This window comes from Haemaphysalis longicornis, unplaced genomic scaffold, assembly GCF_048455015.1.
Source record: "Haemaphysalis longicornis isolate Haplotype H1 unplaced genomic scaffold, Haemaphysalis longicornis Haplotype H1 scaffold_8, whole genome shotgun sequence".
NCBI classification, from domain to species: domain Eukaryota; kingdom Metazoa; phylum Arthropoda; class Arachnida; order Ixodida; family Ixodidae; genus Haemaphysalis; species Haemaphysalis longicornis.
The window spans coordinates 169,108,566-169,134,293 of NW_027526445.1; the positions used below are offsets into that span (position 1 = coordinate 169,108,566).

At 46.1% G+C, this 25,728-nt stretch overlaps 1 protein-coding gene across 1 annotated transcript in view; it reads left to right on the forward strand.

The window, feature by feature from the left end:
* LOC144148571 (uncharacterized) overlaps window positions 1–25,728 on the forward strand; it is a 47,340-nt gene that overhangs the window by 13,848 nt on the left and 7,764 nt on the right. The window contains exons 5-11 of the mRNA XM_077680086.1: window positions 1,380–1,460; window positions 5,167–5,238; window positions 9,109–9,319; window positions 17,410–17,563; window positions 18,870–18,991; window positions 19,999–20,119; window positions 23,913–24,092. Of these exons, the coding sequence (XP_077536212.1) occupies window positions 9,273–9,319; window positions 17,410–17,563; window positions 18,870–18,991; window positions 19,999–20,119; window positions 23,913–24,092 (624 nt within the window). The 5' untranslated portion in view covers window positions 1,380–1,460; window positions 5,167–5,238; window positions 9,109–9,272. The remainder of the gene's footprint in view (window positions 1–1,379; window positions 1,461–5,166; window positions 5,239–9,108; window positions 9,320–17,409; window positions 17,564–18,869; window positions 18,992–19,998; window positions 20,120–23,912; window positions 24,093–25,728) is intronic.

A 25,728-nucleotide genomic window follows, 5' to 3' on the forward strand; every position in this document is an offset into this window, starting at 1 on the left:
GAGACAGACAAAAAACAAACACAAATTAGGCAAGGCGCACAAGTTTGCCGAATGAGCTATTTTCGCCTATATTAAGGGCACATTTTTTATAACTGCAAGAATGGTGGGGTAAACAGTGGAAGTTACGAAAGTACACGTAAACATACAAGTAGCGATGCGTACTGCAGTTGGTACTGCGCGTACTATGCTTGTTTTAGCTGCACAGCACTGCGGCACTTTGGGGTTGTTTCAGACGACACTGCATGACTGACGCAAGCTAAAGCCTGTCACGTGAACATATTTTTCGAGAGAACACCATGTTTCACGAGACGAATATTATCTACATTAACAAAAACAAGCCAGGTACAAATATGATCGAAAACAAAGCCAAGGCCGAAAACGGCCCTTCGCGGTATGTTGGGGCCATCTTGGTTGACTAACGGTAAACAAGGCTTTGGAATGGGCTGTAGAGCGGCTCTTGTGATGTTATTGCCGACATTCCCGAGAAATTACGATTGGGTGGGAGAATAAAAATTTTGCCTAAACTTAATTTATTTCTCAGTGAGAAAATCAACTTTTGCGTTTGGACAAGCGCTGGGGACGCTATAAAACACGAGATCTTTCGAAGGAACCGAATTTGTACTTTTTCTAGATGGCAAATGTAAGTTCGATGCTGTCCAGACCCCGAATGGCGCGAGGAGGAAAGACAAAAACTGGCGTGGCCACAATACGGCTGAATGCTTTCCTTGGCTGGACGGCCCGGTTTGAGCGTGGGTTTGTGGTGAAGCAATCACCTACAAACAGAATGGCACAGAGCTATCAGAGCGAAGCTGTCTTGCGTTTGGTTCTATTCAAAAGTGCGCGCGTCTGCCTAGTCGCATCGACAAAGAATCGCACACGCTGGCTGCATAACTAGGATAAAATGCTGTGTAGCTAGGAATGTAATAATCTTGGGAAAAGTTACACTAAAAATGGCCGCAAAGACGACTCTCTCATACGGTAACTTTGCGTTAGTTGTCTGGATCAGTTAACATTGTAGTTTCAAGTATGAGAGAATTCACGTATTCTTTCAAAGCAGTCCAGTCTACTGTGGAAGCGGGACAAAATGGTTGTTCGTGTTGTTTTATCGATAATATCCCGATAATTATGTCAGAATATTTTAAATTCATATTGTAAGTTATGCGTATATGCCCCTTTTTGATCACTATATTTCGCCATACATAAGTCAATATAGTTTTCCACCAATACACTTCCGCGGGCTTTCCATCTTTACAATAGTTTAACGACTTCGTATTTTTAAAAATATTCTTGTTTTCCGGGATGTGGATTTGCATATAAGTTTCGCCGTTGCATGCTGGTCGGCTAGAATGAGCCTGGATTGCGGAACTGATTGCACGCAGCTGACGACGACTCGGACTATGAAGGCGGTGGTGGAGGAGGACCGTCATCAGGTTCGGACGGTTCCGGCGGTGGCATACAAAGTAAGTTTTCCTATTGACTCCCATAGCCGTCGCAACGCGTAACGCGACGCCTAGTTCGTGCACTTTCCTCTTGCTGTTGCTCACAGTCACGGTGAATGCGGGTCATTGCTTGTCGGAGTTTACCACAAGCAATTCATCACAATCTATTTCAAAGATCCTCGAGCAGGGGAATAGAAACCCGCAGTCTGTCCACACGATATCAACAGCCCGCCATCTCTGCGTTGGTGCCACGAGAAATCGACGTCGCCTAAAGGCCTTGACATACAAGATAGGGAATTGAGTGCGTACAAACATCTACGTACTCATCACAGATGGTTGAAAAGCACGCAAAGAGGGAGGCAATGCTACGGTGATCCTATGGAAGCTGGCGAGTGATGTGCTATGTGGTAAGCGCGGAACCAAAATGGCCGAATAGTCGCCTCTACTTTAACGAGGTGACCCGGGACAAAGAACACACATTGACGAAGAGGGCTCCATTGGGTAAGAATTGAGAAAGAGAGTTAAAACATGATTGGGTAGCATTTCGGCTGGCGTAGCCGCAAATTTTCCCGCCATTTTTGCTGGGGGCTACCTTGGTTGCCAGACCAGGACTGCCCACTGTTGATTAGCTCGCATCATACATTCTCGGGTACTATAAACGTATTGGGGCCCGTAAAGGCCACGGATCTGTCAGCCCGCTGTGGTTACAAACACTTGCACGCTCGCGCCGCGAACTCGAGCTAGAGCCCGGGTTCGTTTTTTTTTTTCGCTTCGTTCCCACGGGAGGTACTACGAACGTATTGGGGCCCGTAAAGGCCGGGGATCTGTCAGTCCGCTCTGGTTGCAAACCCCTGCGCGCTCGCGCCGCGGCTCGGGGCCGGGTGAACCCGCAAATTTTCCCGCCATTTTTTCGCGGGGCTACCATGGTTGCCACACCAGGACTCGCCAGGTTGCCACACCATAGGATTGCCACTTGTAGGATCACCGTTCCTATCTTGCTGCGTAGTTTGCTTGCAGCGCGTGACACTTCGCTTAGAAAGCGCGTTCTAAAAGTATTTTCTTGTTAATTTCCTTCGTTTGAAGTTAATTCTCAGTGCGTCAAGCACATTTCGACCTAATGGTGACTGTATAACCGTATCAACTGTGGTAGATTATCCGCAAACACCATGAGCGTGGTGGTGTATTCGCATGCGACCGGAGCGTAAGCAGCGGCTTGTTTCCCCGATCAACAATGTGGGCTACGATGATCGAAGAGGTAAATTTTGATGATTTCCTTGTTTGCAAGAAATGTATAAAGCAGGAAATCGTGAAGCGTTAACTGCTCGCAGAAGCACACGCACCCGCCGTGCCTGCCCGCAAAGCCGACGGTTCGGCTCGAACCGACGCAGGTCGCGGCAGCAACAACTTGTCGCCGCGTTTTAAAATCACACAAGTCGTGGAAAAGAAGTTCCAGATTGGTGAAAGTCGATGTTAGTGTGATGAAAAATTCTGATAGGTAGTGTCATCAGCTGTGGTTTTCAAAACGATGCTCAAATATCTGCCGCGATTTACGCCGACGGGCCGCCGAGGTCGGTCCCGGCAGTGCCGGCCCGTTCACGCACGGTGCGGCGAGAGGCCGAAGGATCATGGCTATGCTTGCGCGCAAGAATCGGCCGAGGCCGTGCAGGTATGATCGTCGATCGCTTCAACGGAAATCACCGCGCTTACAGAGTTCCCAGCGCGGTGAAACGTTCTGTTAGGGACTGTCACTCGCAACTCTAACGGCGATGAAATATCTGCTGCGATTCCAAGCCTAAAGTTACCAACATCCGATTACGTGCATCCGAAGCCGGCTGCGAGCTGTTGGCGAAGCCCATCCCGTCGCGCACGCGCGTTGCGTTTGGGTTCCTGTAACTTCTTGGGGGCCCCCAACGCTCGGTTCTCCTTTTCTAAATATCCCCATTACCGGAAATCATTACCGACGTGTTTCGCCTCGTACGCAGTCTCGCCTTCTGTGAGCAGTCGTGAGTTTCTGAATTGATGCTTGAGAAATGCCGGCTTACTGTAAACATACAAAACACGCTGCAATTATAAATTACCGCGCCGAGCACCTAATGGAAACTAAATATACCCTTGTCCGAACCCGCTCGAAGGCGTTAAAAAAAAAAGTCGCGAAAAGTAAACATCAGCCGTGCAGAGTACAGGCTACGGCAGTGATCGTTAATCAAATCCGGGCATGACTATAAAAACATCATAGGGAAAATGAACACTGATTAAGCCAAACTGGAGACCATAACATTAAGCATGTGCGGCGAAGCAATCAGACCACCGTTCTCGCATCATTCATTTATCAGGCAATACGAGCAGTTCGCGTGGTGAAATCATAAGTGAGCGACGCGTTTCCGTCGCTGTTACAAGGTGTTTGCTTGAACACACGTCCCGTCACAAGTATTTCATAATGAATTTACAGCGTACTTTTTTCGGCATCAGTTGCATCGTCCTTGGCGTTAGCTGGCTGCGTATGTAGGAGCTGTGGGTCGCAATGGTATATCAACTGCGTAAACGCGGCGGTGTCGCCGGGAACAAGCGAGTCGCTGATTGCTTGCCCGAATTATTTGGTTTACAGACAACTTTTTTGGTAATTTGCATCGAATCCAGAAGGAGCGGGCGAGACGGTGGCCACAACAAAAAAAAAAAAAACGCTTCCGCATACGCATGGGAAATGTGTTGTAGCAGACGACAACACGATTCGGCGTCCTACAAGTGACGTCACTCGTAGGTGGCGCCACGGTATGTCCTCGAGGCCAATATTCCACAGAAGACGTACCCCGGGCTACACGGTATGGGCCGTGGTGACTCGAGTGAAGCTTGGTAGCTATTATAGTGGTTGCAGACGGTATACATAGAGCCAAAGAGGATGTCCCGAGGAACGTTCCCGCAGATGGTTGCAGTCATTGCGAAAGACCTTTTGATGTGACTGATGTGCCGTAGTGAATGTGCGGTTGCACCTTTGACACTTCTCGGCGTGAGGAATAGACTCCGAAAGGAATGTCTGTTCTGGGGCGCTCACTTGTTATTGGAAGATTGCGTCCAAGAGGTGTAATGGTTCGCCTTCGTACAGATGTAAGAATAGCGGAAAGCGAACAGTTGGGTGTGTTTGAGGGGCACAGGGATGGTCCTGCCACATGAAATCTTTTTATGGTTTAAGAACTACAGTTGAATTTACGATAAATCTGAAGGCACATCTACCTAGACTGCACAGGTTACGAAAATTTCAGCTTGTTCCGGCACGACGAGTTTGTGACGGAACGGGCGCATAGTAGGGTTTTAAGAGTGTGTGCTTTGTCCCAGTGAGGGATAATATTTGGGAAAATTAAGATTTGCTGTCTACACTGCCTAGCACAGTGGGTCTTGAGAATCCCTGGAAATAGTTCTTCAACAAATATTGTGAGAAAGCGCCGTAATGGGGTTAGAAATACGCCCCACCTAGAACATATTAGCTCATATGTAGAGAGAACTAGGCTTTAGTGGGAATATACTGCAAGGAGCACACACTGGCGGACCGTCCAAGTAAGAACATCGCTAACGAAAAACGGGGCAAGAAATAGGAGTAAACCGGTAGCCCTAAAGACTAGTGACATGAAAATACCAGGCGAAGAATGATTCTGGGGTGCAAAGTAGCAGTGCAGTTAAGAGAGGGCTTCATTCTGCATTTTTCAAAAGATGATGATGAATTTTCATTCCGCAGTCGTGGTTCCGACTCCAACGACGAGCACCTCAACGACGAGCACCTCAACGACCACCACAACAAGAACACCTAGTAAGCCTATATTTCTAATCACTAACAGGTGTGGTAATATTGTCGCGGTAAGCTCTAGAAATAAATGACAGTAGCACAGTCTTACAAGCACTGGACACCACAATATCCGCACAGTTCACGCGATAGAAGCAAGTTTTTCTTGAGGGGACCAGCTGAATTCCGCATTACAATGTCATGTCTATTCCTGTAGCAATCTCGATTTCAAGTTACATTTAAACGGCGATAATACACCCACTTCCTCCTGCTGTATACATGTGAGTGGTGAGTGTATCTGGTGGACTTTGCTTAGGGTCGCAGGAGTTGTAGGGAATACAAACGCAAAAGACTCTTCGATGTTTGCCCGTTCTTTCCTGCTTGCCCTAACTACAGCGTATACCCTCGCCATAGGTATGGCTACAAGTTCTGATTTAGAACGCTTTCATTTCTGCAAGTGTTCACACATTTGAAGTCAGAATTGGCGCTCTCGGTGGCAGTCATCGTTGCAAGAATGTTTTCGAGTTATCTTTAGGGGCAATCGGTCTAGAAACAAGTCAAGGGAGGAAAGCGCCAAGCGTGCGACTGCATAAAACCTGCAATAAATGCTTCAGGAACTACAATGAGAAAGCACTGGCAAAATAAATATGAAGAAATTTACTGTAATGAGGAATAGGCGTGCCCAAACGCCCTATTCAGCTAATGAAACGAAATGCTATAATGCGTGAAAAAATATTACCTCGGCTCAATTGTTTGTGCTCACCCCAACCGCGAGAGAGAAATCCGGCGCAGAATTGGTATGAGCTGAGGACCACTCGGCAAATAGTCCTAAATAATGAAAATTAAGCGTTCTCTATCACTCAAAAGAAAAATATGCGACCAGGGAATACGTCGGTGTAACTGTGCGCCTTACGAAACAAACGGAAAGTCTACATAGGACGGCTCAACGGGCCATGGAGGGAATAACCATAGGAGTCAGACTTAAAGACCGGAAACGAGCTTACTGGAAGAGCGAACAGGCTCGAATGGATGATATGTTCAAGTAAAGAAAACGGAATGCGCTTGGGCTGCCCATGTTGTGAGACTAACCGAAAACCGGTGCAGAATTAGGGTAAAAGAGGGTACACCAAGAGATGGGTCTCAAAGAAGTGGAAGGAAAAAACACCATGGAGATATGAAATAGGGAAATTCGGGGGCCAACAATGGAGTCGAGCAGTGCAGGACAGGAGTTGTTCGAAGTCAGTGGAAGAAGCCTTCGCCCTGCACTGGACGTGAGTACGTTGCTGTTAATTATGACGATGATGAAAAGCGCGCAGATATTGCTCCGCTTTGTTCTGATGTGATGATTCGGGGAGATTTGGAAGCTGTTATGTGCACGTCCTTGCAATATCAGGTATTACAAATGTTACTGTGTTGTTTGGGAAACTGGAATGATGCGCTGGAACTTATAGCTTTTTATGGAAGACGGGATATTACGAAGGAAACGCGAGGCAAGATCAGGCACGAGAACCACGTCGACTTTTTCTCAGCCGTACACTGCCGAAACACTTTTATCTCGGCAGCATGTGTCCTTGTCTATGACGCAGTCTTCGCTTTTTTGTGTTTTCCAGTGATGGGAAATCGCAAGGAAGACATGTATCCCCAATGACTGTCATTTTATGGTTTCTCTTATGGCGCTACCGTCCTCCAAAGCTTTGGAAATACCGCTCTATCGCCGCTGTAAGGTGTCGCATGGTGCCACCGGCAAACTAATCCAATGGGCTCATTCCCGTAGTGCAGTGCTCTCCTCCTTGTGGCCAAGGGGGAGTTGGGGTGGAGTCATAGCTTTCCGTCTGCCTCTTCTTACTCTGCAGCTTAGACGTGCCCAAATGTACGGCCAACTGAACTAAAAGAAACACACGCCGAAAAACCGAGCTGCCCTTGCGTGGGATTCCAGAACACGTCCAAAATGCCCACATAAGGATTGAGGGAGGGCTACCTCTAAGATCTTCTCTGACACTTCAAAGCTTCCAGAATGCTAAACTACATGCTATCGGCTTGCCAAAAGATGTACATCATTCATAGGCTGCTTTGCTTTAATGGTGTCATTTCTAGAGGGTTACGAAAAAATTTAAACTGGGAAACAGCACTTTAAACGAGGACAGCGAAGAACAAGACACAGACACTAGAAATACGCCCCACATCTACCATCTACATCTTGTCCATCTGGCGGGGCCCTCGGCCATCATGCCGCGTTGCGCCATTGCCGGGGGTGAAAGAGTCTGGCGGCATGTCCTGCCACAGGCGGTTGCGAGTTGAGCGTCCATCGTGGCTGTGGAAGGCACCATGTGAATTCGTGTTTCTTGGTGGCGCTGGGCACCTACCGGTAAAATAGGTACAAGCGACTCCCCGGCCTGGCGCTCGGCCCTTGTGTGGGACTACAACGCTTGGGAAGTTCACCCGGCTTGCACGGGAAATCGACCCTATGGAATGGGGCGGATGCAAAAACTCAGGAACTTTTTTTTTTGTGTCTGTGTCTTCTTCTTCGCTGTCCTCGTTTAAAACGCTGTTTCCCAGTTTAAATATGAACCAACTAGCCCAAACCCAAACTTTAGTTACCAAAAAACATTTGCCTTAAGGTGAAGGCGTTTTCTCAGGTCCTTTTTGCGCAAATTCTCAGTGAGTTGAAAAAGAAATATCAGTTGAAAGAGCGTACCTGGGTGCCCCCTTAACGAATTTTAGTAGCCAGAAAATAAAACAGTTAGTGTGGCTTTTCAAAAGTTACAGTGTTTTTTTAAGGGAGAAGGGGAGAGAATGAACTTTATCTCAGCGATAATGTTATTGGAAATTATAGTTGATTTGGTTGATCGTAGGGTTTAACGCACCGACGCAACACAGGTGATGAGGCACGCCATAGTGGAACTCTCCGGAATAATTTTGACCTCCTGGGGATCTTTAACGCCCGCCGAAATCTTGCACACACGGGCATTTTTGTTTTTTGCCTTGATCAGATAAACGGCCGCCGGGGCCGGGAATCGAACCCGGGACCTTGTGCTCCGACGCGCAACGCATTAGCCCCTGAGCCTGCGCAGCGGGAAGGGTCGGAAATTACAGTACATGTTTTGTCTCCTATAGTGTAGCCCGCCGCATGTGAGCAACGCGTGAACCGGTACAACAGGGTAATCGTTCGAGACTTGACAGCCAGTTTGAGCAGTTTGCGGCAAGTGCGGCTTCGGCGTGAGAAATGGTGTTTCCGAACTTAGGACAGCCTCAGAGCACGTGAGGGTCGCCCGGGAAACGACTGCAATGATTGTAGACAGGGGACTCTACTCTATTCCTCTACGATTCCTAATTACTATACGAGTCCTAAGTAGTGATAGAAAACAGCTTGTCTAAAGCTAGGTTCACTAGCGATTGCTGTCGCCTGCTTCGAGTGGAGTGTGAAGAGGGGTACGGTCTCTGGTTGAGTAAAAGTAGAACAGGACTATCCGGGGGCGTTAGGAAAGACCTTTAATATAAAAAGTCTTGCGTACGGGTTCTTATTGGCGAGCTAGCGAGCGGGCCCTTTCATTGCCAAATGTTCCTGCATGTCCAGGAGTTCATGTAATGTCCAATGTAATAGGTGTGGTATTGCAGCATTTAAAGAGCACACAGGATCGTACGCTATACAGGCAGCATCTTTTTGTGTAATATTGCTAGATGAGATTATTTCGCCCCATAGCCACAGCGGAGAACAATCCGGTCTTGATTCCGTTCAAGAATGATGTTCACCCGGGATAGCTTTTTAATATATTCCCATTTAAACATAGATTGGGACAAAGTGAGAAAAAAGAAACTTGCGCATTTTCATTATGTTATTAATGATGCGAACTGTGGGACATGGTCAGAAATACCGAACAATTTTTGTATTTGTTACAGTCAAAGAGCTCGTGTGTGCCATTGGAGCCTACACCACCCAGGCGTTTTCGTACCCAGAAGATGGGCTCTGCCACTACCTGTTCTACTACAAGCTCTTCATAGACCAAGGTGTTGCGGTACACGGAGTGAGTGACGACTGGAGCTGGGACCTATACAAAAAACGAATGCGAACCTATTCTTCGACTCAGGGTGGAATGGCTTTCGACATCACGTGAGTTGGCCTTCATCTCATTTACATTTGGAGACAACGAGGGTGTTGTTGAGAGCATGTTTAGAGGAGAATGGTTAGGGCGTGTTGAGACATGGTTTTCACGAAGTTTTTCTTGGTGAATCTGCATCTAGATATGCACATTTGATACATAAAAGGAAGGGAAGAAAGGTAGAGACAGGAAAACTACGAAACAAAGAAGGAATCGTTTACCCCTCCGCATAACAACGAGGATGGTTGGAAGTGAGGCTTCGTCGTGGCGGAATATTTGGTGGTCGTCTGAGTTTCGACTGAGCTTCGACGATGTCAAAATTGATCAATCGGAAAGATGCAGGCTTCATAACGCGATGGACACAGGTTTTGATTCGACCACGCGAAGCGTTTCTTTATTTCTCCTCACCCGCGATCACACATCATCATCGTGAGAGGAAATTGGCTTTCCTTAAGCGCGTTTTCAAATTACACACGCCATCAGTAAGAACACTAACGCTTCCCTGTAATAAGCAAACTTGTCAAACGCCACCTACGCCAAGACATCTAGCTCTAACGGTGACAATAACACAGACTGCCTGCTAACCCATTCTCCTAGTGTCAAGTTGATTTGTAGTCGCTTTCAAGATGCGCAGACGAATACTCTGTGCCGCCACCGCTCCATCCTGACAATGGAAATCACGGAAGTGGTGGAAATGGCCCGCGCAGGACAATGCGAGAGCAGGCAGTCCGTATTAAGTGCAGAGAATCTTTAAGGCCGGGCCTTGTGGTCCTAGCTTGCTTGCTGGACCCACGTAGATGCTTTCCGCCGTAGCCGCTGTCGTCGCGGCGAAACCCACAGGCTTCGAAATCCAAGCGGCTTATGTAGTCATAAGAGTTCGAAACTCTTCAACTGCTGGGGCTTGCCATACATCTGCTTGTCGCTTAGCGCCGAAGAAAACTGCAGGTGCATTTGAGGCGAAATATACAAATTCACCGGCAGCACCCGCGGTAATTCAGTTAGAACCGCTCGTTATGTTGGTTTTTACGATACTAAGCGAAAAAAAGTGGCTTTGCAACGCCGGACGGGTGGAAGGAAAAACTAACACAAAAAGAACAGGACTTCCGCTGGCGCAGTTCCACGCAGGGGGTTCGCGAGCGCTAGGTATACTGGAAATTTGATTTGCATTGGGTAGCAGCTTTATTTGGGAGTAGCTTTAATTTTTCTGTTATCACAGCTATCCAACTCGATTTATTGACGAATGTGGCACTTGGTGATTTCGCGGGGAAGGGGGGGGGGGGGCGCTTTTACGTTTCTTTGTGGTGAAATCTCCCTGTCTTTGTCGGATTGTTAGGAGTTACGTACCCAGTTTCTAGGCAGCCTCCTTTGAGGTTTTGTTGTACTACAAAGCCTAGAGTTTATTATCCTATCAAATACACAAGGTAAACTAGTGGAGTGAGACTTATCATTCCCCTGATCTCAAATTCATCAGGACTTATAGGATGGGTAGGAATTTGATGTAGTATTCCGGTCATCTGAAAGAAAAACTACTTTCACAATTCTCGGCAAATGTGTTGAGCGTACTAGCCGTTTTATTTCATTTTTTTTTCTACGAAAAATTCACAGTTTTCACACGCAGAGGGGTCGTGAAGTTGATTTGCAGCCGAACTCAACCCCGAAATCGGCGGTTGCGTCCTCGAAAACTATACCTTTTTGCGGAAACGTGTATTTTTAGTGAAAGTGGCCCGTTCGCTCAGTGGTTAAATGACCGATGTCAGGTGACCGATTTACGCATTCGGAGTTTGTGAGCATGTGCTTTTTGTTTGAAAGAAACGGGGTTTCGTTGAGTCTGCATAAAATTTACCGCATTGATTGACATTGCCCTCGCACCACTCATACTAATGCAGTAGGCTAATCATTTCGACATACTAAAAAATCCTGATGTTATTTTCAGTCTGTTACTGGGCTGACTGCTCTTTTTGATTGGTGGGTCCATTTTAGCAGCGAAGCCACCATAGAAGAGAACTTAAAGGAGCCACGATGAGAAAATGCAAGTTTGTTTTATTCAAAAGATTTCGTGTTTTATAGTGTCCCCAACGCTTGTCCGGGTGGAAACGATGTTTTATCCACTGATCACTTTATCAATTTACGTGAAAGTGCTGAGTTTCCCGCAAGATCGTGTGTTTTCTTGGTCTGCAATGACATCACAGGAACCGAACACTCTGCAGCCGATTGGAATGCCTTGTTTACTATTAGTCAACCGAATTGGGGCCACCATACCTTGGAGAGCCGTTTTCTGCCTCCGGTTTGTTTTTGACCATATTTGAACCTGGCTTGATTTTGTTCAGGGAGAAAATAACCGTTTTGTCAAAGAGAGTGCTTTTGCGACAAATATGGTCATGTAAGACACTGTTGTCATCTGAAAATACCCCAAAGCCGCAATTCTGTGGAGCTAAACCAAGCATAGCTCGCGCAATTCGTGCACCAAACTCGTTTTTTTTTTTCATGGCTCCTTTATTGGCGATTTTTACGCTTCAGTGATTTTGAACACGTTAGGTCTACTGCAAAATGTCCGTCCGTAATTCACAAGCGTCGAATAGGGTGAGCAAAGCAATGACGAAAATTGGAACCAATCCATGCTTAGGGTGGTTGCACTGCCAAGCGGCAAACGTCACGCACAACTATTACCCATACAACGTGGCTGGAACACCCGTACATAGCTCTACAAAGAGTGAAATTAGAGACTCTGTCAGTTGTTACCTGGGGTTCTCCGGGGTACCGTCCCGAACGCAGCAGTGCCATTAAAAGAAAGTTCATTCAAAGAAAGTTGGAGGACGTACTACGATCACCCGAGGCATGTTCCGGTGCTAAGGAATTTGTTATTCTAGGAACGTCCAACGGACTTCCACCTTTGATTTTTAGCGCAGAAATTTGGGCTGGTTGGTGAAACACCTTCGACATGGTAAAAAAGTGTCACAAGTCGAGGACAGAAGCAGGGGGACTAGTGCTAGTTTTGAGATATCCTGCGGATGGTTTGAATGAGATATTTCCAAAAAAAGTGTGCATAGGATTGCCCACGCGAAAACAAAATAGCGATTTATGACGTGCACTGAGCATCCGGTCATGGTGCCAAATTTGGGCAACACGTATTTACGAAACTTTTTGCAGCCCTATGAGGGCGCGGTCGTTTTCCGGTGATCGGTGCGCCAACATGCCGGCTATTGCGGGAACAACTGCGGGAACAGCATCCGCCACCCTAGCTTCATTTCGCAAGTGGCGTTTGGCTGCGTATCGTGCGGCTGATTTGTGCAGCTAGTCTTATTTGAAGATGCATGACTACGTTTTCCCTGGACGTGTCAGCCCCTCACAGCTGCACAGTGCCCTAGAGAGTGCCCTCAACGTGAGCCATAACTAAGTGTACGCCAGGTTTGCACACGCTACAAAACCGGTCACAAATGCAACTTGCCGTGCGTTGTTCGCGTCCAAATCAGGGCCTTAGGGGCCATATTTTGCCGTGGTTTCAGCTGTCCACTGCTGCACTCAGATTTTTTAGATGCAGAGCATCTGATTCACTCGCCTTGTCCCTCCGGCGTCATCGTCGTTGTCGTCGGCGTTGTCCACCCCTCCCCCATTCTCCTCGCCGCGCCAGCTGCGCTCTCCGCCGCTCACCCCCTCTCCTCGCCAATAGCGAACACTCTCTGGCAAGGGGCATTGGATTAGATTGGATTGGATTGGATTGGATTGGCTTGGCTTGGCTTGGATTTGGATTGGATTGGATTGGATTAAAGTGGATTGTGTTGGATTGTGTTGCGTCATAGCCGCGGCACGTTGCGTCATAGCCGCGGCAGACGCGCTGGGGCCGCGCATGTGCAGTACTCTCTCTTCCGCGGTTTCCTCTCTTTCGGGCGCGCTGCGCATATAACCGGTGTGCCGTTCTCCGGCGAAGCAACATTCACGCTTGGCTCAAACACCCAGTGTCCACGCCGCTTTACAAGTACGCCAACGTCGTCATCGACTGGGACCGGCCTACGCAGTCCCCTCAACGTTATGCGCGCTATAAAACGCGGTCCCTTCGCCGCTCCGCCTATGCGTCGCATCTACACGGGGGTTCCCGCTAGGGGAGGTGGGAGTTTTTAGGCATTTATTTTACACGTAGCTTTCAGGTCGGTGTACCTTGGCTGTAATTAGTGATTTGCGGAAGCTATTCGTTAGAGCGTCATTGCGCGGTGGTTAAGTGCACTAACAACCAATGCGAGCACAAGATATTCATGCAAGAAACATGCTAACAATATAAGCATCAGCATGATCGATGTTTATCCCTCACTGAGTTTTTGGGGATACCTGCATGCTGCTGCGTATGGAGCACCGCACAATAACAATCAAAGCAAGCAGAAGATGCTCATTCAGAAACATCGCGAGCAAACAAGCTTCTGGTGTTTGAGGCTTATTCGACTATTAGGTGCTTATGGGGCTCCGGGTGCTGTACCTGATGTGTCGTAATTCTCAACCGAAACTTCTTTGTTTTTCAAGACGAAGGGCGATCCCTTGCAGCTTTTAGATGTGCCGATATTAACCCACATGCCATTATACATAGCGACAATCTGTTGCCTTCAAAGTAACTGCCGTCAAGAGCAGCAAAAGTCAACGGTTAACCTCTAGAGCAGCAACCTCTGTTAGGAACGGGCTAAGCGCAAAGATAATTTGTGGGTACGGCCAAGCATTGGCGTAGGCGGGGTGCGGGGGGGGGGGGGGGGGGACGCGGGTGCTTTAGTGTCAGAACACCCCCGCAATTTTCTCAGCGTTGCACCTTCCTCTCCTCTTTCGAAGAATTTTGTCGCCCATCCTATTTACACTCCGAAAAAGATATAATAAAACGAAAAGCCTTACGATAAAAAAAAAACGATACGAACAGTGCCAATCTGTTGATAAATCGTTACTGTGGGTGAATAGTCTTTTTTTAGTGCGCAAGCCTTTGGCGGCCCTCCATGGGATAAGCCGCATCGCCGTCGTCGTTACCGAGAGAACGATGGCAAAACTGAAGAGTGAAAGAAAGCAAAGCAGGAGGATGTCGGGAAATTGGGAGCGGAGGTTGGCTCACCATGGCGCTGTGAAACCTTTCTTCTAAAGTGTGTGTGTGGGGGCGGAGAAGGGGCGATATGCTGTGCCCACGCGAGGCGCTCGACTGCGCGACGCTTGGCGAAAACGTGAAGGGGACGTGCAAGTGACGATGATAGGCGTTCGCTTAAGATGCAGTTCGCGGTCCTTTACCGAGAAGCACTTCGCGCCGCTGAAGCAGGGGCTCACCATAGCTGACTTGGAGAGAACCCCGGAGTGAATGCTGCTTCAGTGCATTGCAGCTATCAGAAGAGAGTGCTGAACTGCGAGTGAGGCAACGGGTCGCGCGCTTCGTCAGCCGCTGCAGCTAAACGAGCCTCCAGAGCGGACACCCAGCACCGCTGACGCCAGAACTCCGAGTGTTGGCTGAACAAAGAGCGGGGCAACTAATGCATGTGCTGCGTAGGCCATTGCAAATACAAGATTTCTGTAACCATACAGATATTTCCGTCTTAAATTCTTTGCCTCAACATATATTGCAGTGACAGCTAAACAGCAGCACCCAAATATTCATCGTAATCACCAGTCCTTTGTTTGTGTAGATATTACACAGAACGATGCATCTAATGCACTGTCTTTGTTAAAACAGAGAAACGACTGAGTCATTGCCTGGCAACAGGAGCTTGTCCTTTTTTTTATTTTTACCAGGTGGCATATACCCCCCCCCTCTAAAATGTTTCTGGCTACGACACTGCGCCAAAGTATGGTTAAGGCATGGACTTACACAAACAAAATCGGCCATGCATGGTCACACAGGCCGTCATTTCGACAAGAGCAACTCACTGTACACTGCATCTATGGTCTGTGTGCAGAATTTGCGAACCTTGAATGCGCTTACTTTCCTTTCTTGTGACGGTTAAGTGCACGGTGCAGCTGCGTACTGCTGACATGCAGAATAAAAACATACTCACAACTTTTCAAGAGAGTCCAGGACAACGAATAAGCCGCCCGATACGTAGTCCAATACAATCTGTGTCTAACACCTGTGGTGTCGGCTGCATACAGTTTCATACAGAAACAAATAGAGAGGAATCTGGTGCTGCGATCGCCCGTGGTAATTGGCCTGATGGGTAGTTTTGGATACGGATCGGCACTCGATGGCTTGTGGAAGTTATTATGAATGGAATCGTGCAGCCACTTTCATTTTTATTTTGGACTCGCATGAACGTATTTTCCTATGCTCGACGAAGCGTGATAAATGCTTTTCTCCTTTAACTGAATGCTGCACGTGCAATGACGCCGCCATGTTTTATGACCAGGGTTGCGAATCGGTTGCGCTACAATTTCTTGCCGGTACAGTGAGCACGGAAACGCAATTGACGGCGCTGTATGCGGCGTAGTTGCTTCCAAATCAGCAGTTGCGGCGCTGCTCATTTGGAATTTCAATGCATTTTGAAAGCTTCGAAGGTTGCTTGGAACAGGCACTCCTTTCGTGCGAACGCCAGCTTCTACTGCGTAGACCAGCAGTCCCGGTGGCTGATGGAATTGCAGCTTGATGAATGTCCGTATTTCAGGAAACTTCTGCAAACGTAATCGGTTTCTTTTTTAGGAGTGCGAAACAAAAATTTTCCTAATATTTAAAACCGCAAGCACGGAGACAAGTTTGCGTCAAATGGCAAACCTGCTTTGCCAATATCCTCGACTCAGCGCCTTGTATTTATTTAAACACGCCGTTTAATTTCGTACAAGACTAGTTTTTGTCACTAGCTTTCTTGTTTTACAAGTACATTGCAAACAAATAATCAGGGAACAAGAGTTTTTTGTCAACCAACACAATTTGCACAGCCATAGGTCTGTTTCGATCTTACGCAATGCGGTTCCAGAGCTACCCGTAATTGCTATCGAAGAGTGACCGGCGTCTCGGTGTTCGCGTTACTCGCGCCAATTTACCCTCTAGTATTATTCTACGAAACTCCATGCGTGGCTGCTCTTCTCGCAGTCACCAGGAAACACCCACAGGGTGGCGCACCAATCACCGGAAAACAGCAGCTTCTTGAGTTCGCGTAACAATTTTGGTGTTTACTTGTGAGACATGACCAGACAGACAAGCATATAAGCGCCGATTAGTAGCCAACTATTGCGCTTTAAAATTGCGAAACGTAACTGATCAAGCCGCGGTGTTGTATAGCTGGTAGGTCCCATTTTATCATCATTCATCACCGTCACTGGCCATCCCCCTGACTGATATGTGCGGATTGGGCCATAGTTTGGCGGTTAGCTGGTAACGACTAGAGTAGCTTATCTGGCCATTTGAGATGATACCTCCAATTACCATTGGCTAATTTCCTCCAAAAAATGTACCTATATTAAGGAAAAGACAAAAGGACTGTACTCAATGTAGCCTCGTGCCACATTTGCCACAAGCTGGTATACTCCGCGAACTTCTTTCCACGAGCAATGACTTTTTTTTTCCATTTTGGAGGCGAGTGTGTTTGTCATTTGCCATTTTTCTGGAGTTTGTATGCAATGATTGATTGGGGCTATCTTGGTGACGAACACAGCCGTCGCTACACGTACAAGACAATGATTCCTAGTATTTTCGCTGTAAAAGAAATACTGGTAAGATTTTTGCTAGAAACAAGACTAAAAACAAATAAAAACATTGAGGCAAAATTGGGCACGTCAAACATTATCACATATGATATAGATTTTGTTTCATTGCCCGCACGCATGAAAGCGCCATTCAAGGAAAGTTTTTCTTCGTTATTTTGTTAAGATGTGAGAACATATTTTCGTGTTTCTGACCTTGTCTATATTTCTACCATTCGGTGCTCATCAGTATTGGAGTATGTGAATAACAAAAAATATCTATTTCCATGGATACCGGAAAAAGTTTAACTCCATTTGTCTTCTTGTGCGCAGGTATTGAACATTTTTACTTGATATTCGCTGTGTTCGGTACCTCATGACCAGCAAAAATTCGACCGAGTGGCCAAAATCTTCCAATGTATAGATTCTCCGTTTCTAACCATTGCATAACGTCTTATCCAATTGGTCGTTTCTGCAGCTACGTGGACGCGAACATGGCCCAGATCCGAGCCAGTGATATCGACGATCATGCACGGAACGGCAACAACGTTGCAAACTACGGCGTTCTCGACATTGTCGCAAAGGGCCCCGACCTTGAAAGCTTGGTGGATAAAGCAAAACGTTTCTTGGCGGTGAGGAATATGGCATTCATTAAACCCTACGGCATTGATTAGAACGCTGAATATGTGATGGCAGAAAAAAGGCTTGAAACTTTTATATTTGTTTATGCAATACTTCAAGCTATAAGGGCAAAGAAGAAGTAGAAATATATTACATAGCATATCAGCCAAATGTAGTTATACAGTCTCTTATAAACATTAAGAAAAAATAGCAAGTCGAAAAGTTACTACATTGGAAAGAGCTGCTCAAATAACCTATGCAGACATCGCAACGCAAACACACTGGGAAGAAGACATTTTTTGCGAGAAAAACGAACATTTGCAAGTGTTTGTACGAGCGAATACGGGGCTAAATTCAGAAGGGTGGTATTGCCTGGTACACAGGAAGGAAACAGGGTAGGATGCTTCGAGGAGCCAAACCTGAGCTTCTGCTTCCAAGAATTCACAGGAAATTTTATTTTGTCGCCTCTTGGAGACTCCAGCGTTAGAATTCTGTTTATTCTACATGTATTTGGTAGGGAAATTACGGAAAACAAAATGGCGGTAAAGATAAAATAAAGGAGCACACTGAAAAAAAAAGAAATGGGGAATCTTTTCAGTGCAATTACACGCACAAACTACTTACTACCTCGGTGTAAGATAGTCAAACAAAGCAGAAAACATAAGACAGCAATGCCTAGAAGAAAGAACAGTAGCCAGGAGGTAGCCAGAAGGGGGAAATCGGGAGGGAAAAAGGTTTAGGGTTAGTTGTCTAGGTTCCGCAGACATTTTTGGTCACTGGAGGCCCAAAGAAGCTCTTTGAGGGACAAATATACAAACGTTTTCCGCAGAATTTCCCGCGTGTTCTGATCTCGTATTTTTACCGGCAAACCAATTATACCCAAAGAAGAGGGCCAGCATGTATCGAATCAGCTGAGCCGAGCTTTTCCAAAACACGGCTGTTAAAAACCCCCGTTCAGTGTTTAGTATTTTCTCGACTATGAGTGCACGACGGTTGCGGTGAACAGTCGCAATATAGAAAGTCTAAACATCGGCCTGTATGGGCTCCGAGTGCATTTCACGTCAGTGAGCCGCCATTGGTCCCTTTTCTTAAATTTCTAGCTCGCAATCTCCGTTGAAATGAGGAAAACGTTTGTTGTAGCACAAATACCAAATGCATATCTATCATGAAACTTGTCAGAAATAGCAATCATACTCCCAAATCTAGCTTTTACATTATGCCATAATATATTTTGAAGGCCGCCAAAGCCATGGAATAGTTTTTAATATAGCCCGTAAGGAACGCATTGTTGCTAACACAGTGAAAATCGTTTTTCAGGACGTGAAAGCATTACAGAGGCAAGGAGAAGACAGAAAACTTTTCATTGGAATGGGCTTATACGCATTCAAAGAGGGGAATGGTCTGGATTTGTTCAAGAACATTTTCAGAAAAGTTGTAAAGTGAGTTTTCAAATTACTTCATGCCTTTTGTCATGTCTCAACGTGCGCTTCAGCGAGCGCAAAGGGTAGTGCACAAAATTGATTCCGCCATACCAAGCGTATTCGCGACATACTTCGACCGCATGTCTTCAAATGTGCGCCGAAGTGCTTATGCATGCGGGTTTTTTCTGCGAGAAGCGGATCGTTGGGAATAAGGAATGGAGGAATGGAGTTTTGTTGAGGACTTTTTCGTTAGGCTGCTTCGAAATCTTGCATGGGGTCACCTACGGCTGCGCACAACACTTCTCCTATAGCAGTGGTCCTGAGTGCGAAGTATAGATAAGCAAAAAATTTTTCGACCACTATTCGTGACGCCACGGTTCATGCGAGACAATATTGCATGAAAATAATGAAGCCATTGGTGCAGGTAAAGAAACAGTATAAGCTACTGTAGCAGTGTTTTTTTTTAACACGATAGTGTAACTTGTATTTGGAGATGTGGGAGAACGCTGAAGAATCTCGTTTCTTTCGCTCGCGAACTGAAAACTGGACGTGGTGCGCCGGTCTTGCTCTGGCTTCACAAGGCCACACCGCGACATTTGTTCACACGCCCCCCCACAAAGTGCCAAGAAGTTGCGGAAACTCGTATGAGTCATTCGCAAACCTTGTTGTGTTTATAGGAAAAAAACAGCTTGTGCATAATGCTTCCCTTTTATAACACCAAAAGAGGTAAGAACGGGTGGTTTTCGTTGCGGCTGATGAATTCTTGGGGTATAGGTTTGGGTGGCGCTTTTGACGTATGTGATATCACCTTGGCTGGAACAGCCGCAGAATAAGTGAAAGGACACTGTTTTTGTGTTGTGCGGCTGCGTGAAAGAAGCTACCTACGCAAAACTTCCTTGGTCAACTGGATAAGCGCAAAAATGCTATTGTAGCGGTTGAATTATTTCTGGGCTTCCTCGAAGAGATTGGTCTCAATGACAAATTTTGTTTTGTTTAACTGCATTGGTGTTTCCACACCTTTTCAGCGACTCCTCCTTCTACACGGTGTTCGCCATTACGTCGACCATTGAGTTGCCGGCTCGTGGCTACTGTACGGTGCAGCCAACTGGAACGCGTACTCCACTAAGTAACCTGTATCCAGCTATTGTAAGTAGATCATTTTTCACTCATATTCTTGCTAGATAAATAAGACGCTGAGTTAGTTTAACCCAGCCATTCATATTCTGCGTGCATTATTAACCTTACCTGGAAGGGAGGGCTGTAGTTCGGGCCGGCAGACTGTTTAAAAACAGGTAGTCATTTTTCGGGTATATAAACGCGTATACTGTGGTCTGTTTGTTTGTCTGTCTGTCTGTCTGTCGGTCTCACGGTCTTTCTTTATGTCCGTCCATGCGTCCGTATTTCTGTCTTTCACTGAATTCAAGCACATGACCGGAAGACTTGCGAAAAATGCTTGAAAACGAAATACATAAATATGCAAAGCCATAGGAAACTCCTACATGTCAAGATTACTGTCCACAGATGATGCCTAGGGCATAGTTATAGCAAGATATAAAGGCGCAGCCTTTAATACAAGCACTATTTTAGGTTAAACTGCTTGCTGGATAGATTTTAAAATAACAAAAGAGATAACCATGTGTTTAAAGTACTGTTCAAAAGTGGCGAGCTACAGGGAGACGCGATTTAGTTTTTGTAAGTGGGGACTACTGCTGGGCAAAAATACCCGCGAACGGGAGTGGGAGTAAAACCGAAAGATGTCAAGTGACCTTTCCTAAACACGAAAGAAAACTAGAGAAACCTCTATTTAGTTTGCCATCGGAGGAGCGGCAAGCGACAAAAGCGTAAGTGGTGGGAAGACAAAAGCTTGGGGGTTGTTATGCCGCAGTGGCTGCGGAGGTCCATCCTCTTGCTGCGTTACAGTGATGCAAGCAAATAAGGTGCCAATTTTTTATTGGTTCATCTGACCGAAATTTTGTCTAACTTGCAAGGTGAAATAAGTTTCTGCAAAGAAGTTTGGCATTTATTGAATTGTACTTATACAGTTTGCACATGTTAAGGCTGCTGGTGATGATAATATCATGTGCCGTGGGCCTCTAGTGCCTTAGCGTTCACCTGCTAGCTGGTGAAAGCACATAAGGCATAGTGCTAGGCAACTGACAGCGGTTCTCAGAGATCGTATCACCTGGGACGAGTGTGGTCGCTCCATGTCATGAGCGATGGTCATAAATGCTTGGCGCTTACGGTGACAGCGGTTTTTAAAATCCTCTGTTATTTATAGTTGTTGCTTTCTTTAGAACCACGTTATGGCATTCACCGCGCAACCCAGAGGCTTCGAAAACCAATGGGTTCCTATAGTCATAAACGTTGGAAACTCTTGAACCACTGGCGCTTTTCATACATCTCCCCGTTGTTTAGCGCAAAGAAAACTGTACGTACATTTGAGGCCGAATATACTTCATTAACCGGAAGCGCCCACGTTAATTTAGTTGGGAACGCTTATTGGGTTAGTTTTTACAATAGTAAGCGAAAAAAAGTAGCAGTACAGCGCCGGTAGGTGCGGTAGGAAAAGAAGGCACGAAAAGAACAGAACTCCGGCTGGCGCTGTTTCAGGTAGGGGGCGCATGAGCGTTGCGAAGGCGGGCAATTTGAATTGCATTGCGTGTTCGAAGTGAGCGGATAACGGCGCTACAGCCAGTTATGGCGAATCACTGCTCTGCACTTCCGACAGCTTTCACATTGAGCGGAACGGCTTTATATTTTGTATTGCCAGCGAGGTTTGACAAAAAGGGGAAAAGAAGGGGGAGAATAGAGTTGAGGGCTTTGCGGAACCTCGTTTGAGAACCACTGATGTTCAGTTTATGTGGTACTGCTGGGCTTTAAAAACGCGTTGGCAGTCTACACGGCTTCCCGCCAGAAAGAGCAGCGTGGACAACAAGATCCACTTTGCTATCATCGGGTCAAACTTATATAGTCAAAGGGGGAAGGACGAAAAAATAAAATGGAATCTAGAGAAAGTTTCCCGCGTATATGCGCAATAAGCTGCAAATGTCGTCGAAAGGAGAAAGCCTTCTTCCACCTCTGCCATGTAAGTGCCTCTTATCTCTCCACCCCTAACTTCTCACGCAGTTCCAATCCCGTCGCTCTCTTCCTTTAATAAACACGGTGGAAGTTTGCTCAAGTCAATTCAATTTTCCTGTATTCCATCCAAGCGCACCATATATTGGAACCTTTCGTTACTGTAGGACTTCAGATGCCCCGGCGAAGTGAGAGCTCGGGCGCACCCTCACTTCGTGTCTTTGACGGACAAACACTCACAAAGTGTTTCTCTCGCCTCTGTTCCGTCCTGTTTATGACGCTACCATTTCACCTAAAAGGTTTGGGCCAACCAGGTAGTTTAAACTCTTCTGAGGTTTCTTTTGTGTTTATGGATGAAAATACTGCTTACAAGTGCACTTCTATTCTCAATAAAAGGACACTGCCTAGTACGACTTCATTTTCCTCAATTATGCCTCATATTTTCTCTTGGCTCATCAATGTTGACAAACGCAAAATGTTTTACCAAATTTAATGTTTTCGAATGTTTCTCCCTGTACAAAATTCTCGTCTCAGAATTACTTTACCTTTCGGCGGAGTCGCTAAATTGAGGAATAGACCACCAGACAAAATATTGGTGGTTAAGTAGCCGAAGAAAAATCATCACCTATGATATCATGAGAAGCTACAGTCGTAGTCAAAATTTTCTACTCCAAGAAGGAAATGCGAAGGCCGCGAAAAATTCGATGTACAAGCTTACGTCCTGATCATGACTCAAACGTATTATGCGTGAAAGCAAGATAAAATACCTTTCGTTCTTACTGCTATAAAACGTTTTAACACATATTAAGGTCAAGATTATTCTTCGGATTGTTTGTGTTTCAGTGAGCTGTGGATTTGGCGCTTAGCTCAAGAGGGGGGTTAGTAGACATAGCTGCGGGTTGTCACCGACCACCTGCTAAAGTTGAGAAGCAGTCCCTGTTTGAGGCTTGGTGCGGCGTTGCTCGTTTCTAGAAAACATCGCGTCTTGCTTGCCTAAATGTTAACATACACCTCCTTGGTTTGTAACATCTCTGCATTTCCGCCACGGGGGACCTGTAGCGAAAAAGTCAAAGTATATTTTTTCGCTACATACCGTTCAACGTGGCCAAACTTGTAAGTTTGGCCAGGTAAGTTTGGGCAATAAACCTCCTAGCTTTATTGACGTGCGATCAAACGTAATGGAATTTGACCCATGCTTTATTTTGACATTTTTGAGTAAAAAAATGCAGGAAGGTGTCAGGACAACTCTTATCATCATCATCATCATAACCATCATCAGTGAGTTTGGGTCGACTGGAGGACAGAAGCCTCCCCAGAAGTTTTTATCTAGCGATGTTTATTATTTTAGAAGATTTTCCAAATTCTTTCTACACTGAGTTTCTTGTTTCGCAAACTTGTAGTACCGTGCAGCAGAAGCCGCTATGTTTCCCTGTTGGCCTTGTGGTCCTAAGATTTCTGAATTTAATTTTTACGCTGTGTCTAAAGGTACGTCAGACGTACCCGCAGTATTTCTTAGATACGTCGGACGTACCCGACATATCATGCTCACTCATTTACGCACGCAAAAACAAAGCAATCGACATAGAATATGTGCGCCAAGGCTACGTTTATACGCTCGTTACTGTGCAATGAGGGGAGCAGCTACGAACTCAGTTCGCTTGTTTATGGCTTTCCTTGTGCACACTCAAACTGCTTAATCAGTAATTTCAGTTGTTTACCTGTTAAACGGGCCATTATTGCCGTAATGATTACTACGGGGTGAACTGAAAAATTATTTTTGTAGCATTTAGCCTGAGGGTATTCTTGCCATGCCGATAGTGTGGCTTTCAGATTAACTATTTTGCGTATTTCTTCTCTTGCGCAGGAAGACTTCAAGGAGCTCCTAACAAATGACACGCAGTATGAGAACGCGTTGGCGATAGTTGGGGTGTCACTGGAAATGGGAGCGTTGGTTTACAATCTGAAGGACAACTTCACGGAGCAGGCATCAATGGACATAACTGATAAAGAATGCGATGGAGCTACTCTTACCAGCCCAAATATGGTAGTACCTTTCAACTGATGTTTCCGTTAGTGTTGCGATTTAATATATGGCTCATGCATAGGAATATACGCTTTCTTTTACAATCTCACTAACTACGGGCGGCGCCCAAGGCCGAATTGACCTCTTGGGGACACACGTATATACATGAAAGCTGTTTTACTGACTTTTGTTTGCGAAAATACCTGCCACCATTGGTGCAAACCCTTGCGTGTAATCTTGTCGGTGTTAGGCATCCATACTCTAGCCATAAGTTGCTTATTGAGATGTCTGGAAACATTCTATATCTCCTTAAATATATTTTACTAAGTGTTTGCGCATGCCTGCGCGTAGGCACCACAGCGTTAGTGTAGAGGCGACATGCCTGGCGTAGGCAGCTTCCATAGCTTCGTTCTGTCCGATTCGATGTTCTTCTCCCCTAAGGGGGCGGGGATGTAAACGTTGGCGAAATGAAATAAAGGTATAGCATAGTGAAAACAGAGATCAGCACCCTTCCACTCTCTCAAGACAAGTGAGGAGTGAAGCTTTGTTGCATAATGTTAGAGTTGTGTCAGCTGGTAATTGTCATGATTTCTGACGGGATACTTTAATAAAAAAAAAATGTTCGATCAGTTTTCTGTATGGCCTTACAACACTGTGAACACACAATCTGGAAGAGAAAGCTGAGAAATTCTAAGCTCCCACCAATCTCCACAACGTAGCCTTCACCTTCTGACGCAAATTCATTTCTGGGAAGCCATTTTTGGGGTGACAAGATAAGCCGCTATAGATGAAATTATGAAGGCCCAGAAACTTTTCGTTGTCATGATTTTTTTATAAGGTAAACCGGTTGTGGCGCGTTGGATAAACCTTTTCCAGAGAGATTGCGACCCGATACCAGCAAAGACGGCCTTCAGGGCCAGCCCCAGAACAGTTTCGGTATTAAAGAGACGCTGAAGTGTATTTGTCAAGCTTCCATTTTTGCTTGCACTGCGTTGACTGGCTCAAATTAACACACTTTTCATCGTTTATCTGTTTAATAAGTGGGTAATTTCTTTATAATGCACGAAAGAACAAAATATAACATGCGCGGTCTGCGGCGGCGACACCAACTAAAGGCTGTGACCGCGGGAGGAGATGCACCGTGATTGGATGATGTCCGAGCTTACCATTCAAAGAAGTTTCGGTTTCAGTTATGTAAAATAACATGCTTGACATTACACGGCATCGTTGGATGGGCATTCTCGGTATCTCAGTAATCGTGGTACCGCGCTTCTGCCAGGTTACCGGCTGTAAAATGCCTAAATAAGCCTCCCAGGACGGCTTAGAATAGTAGCAATCACTAGCCGAGGCCTACGCAGTGGACGAACGCCCTCCACGTCCCCGCAGACGCTCAAATGCCATGCTTTTTCCTACAATATTTGGAGCTTGCATCACTCATGCTGTATTGTAGAAAGCGTGTTCGCACCAGGCCAAGGGTAAGTTTATTCTGGTCTGTTTCCACTGCCCGCCAGAAGTCGGTGCTTATGGCAACAGCCAGCCAACGAGAACTCGCTAGCGCGTCAGTGTCAGCGTGCTCGCGTTCTGTGTACTAGTTCGTGGAGCAGTGGACGTCACGGCAGCAAATATGGTGAAATCAGTATAGAAAAAATCGGCCGAA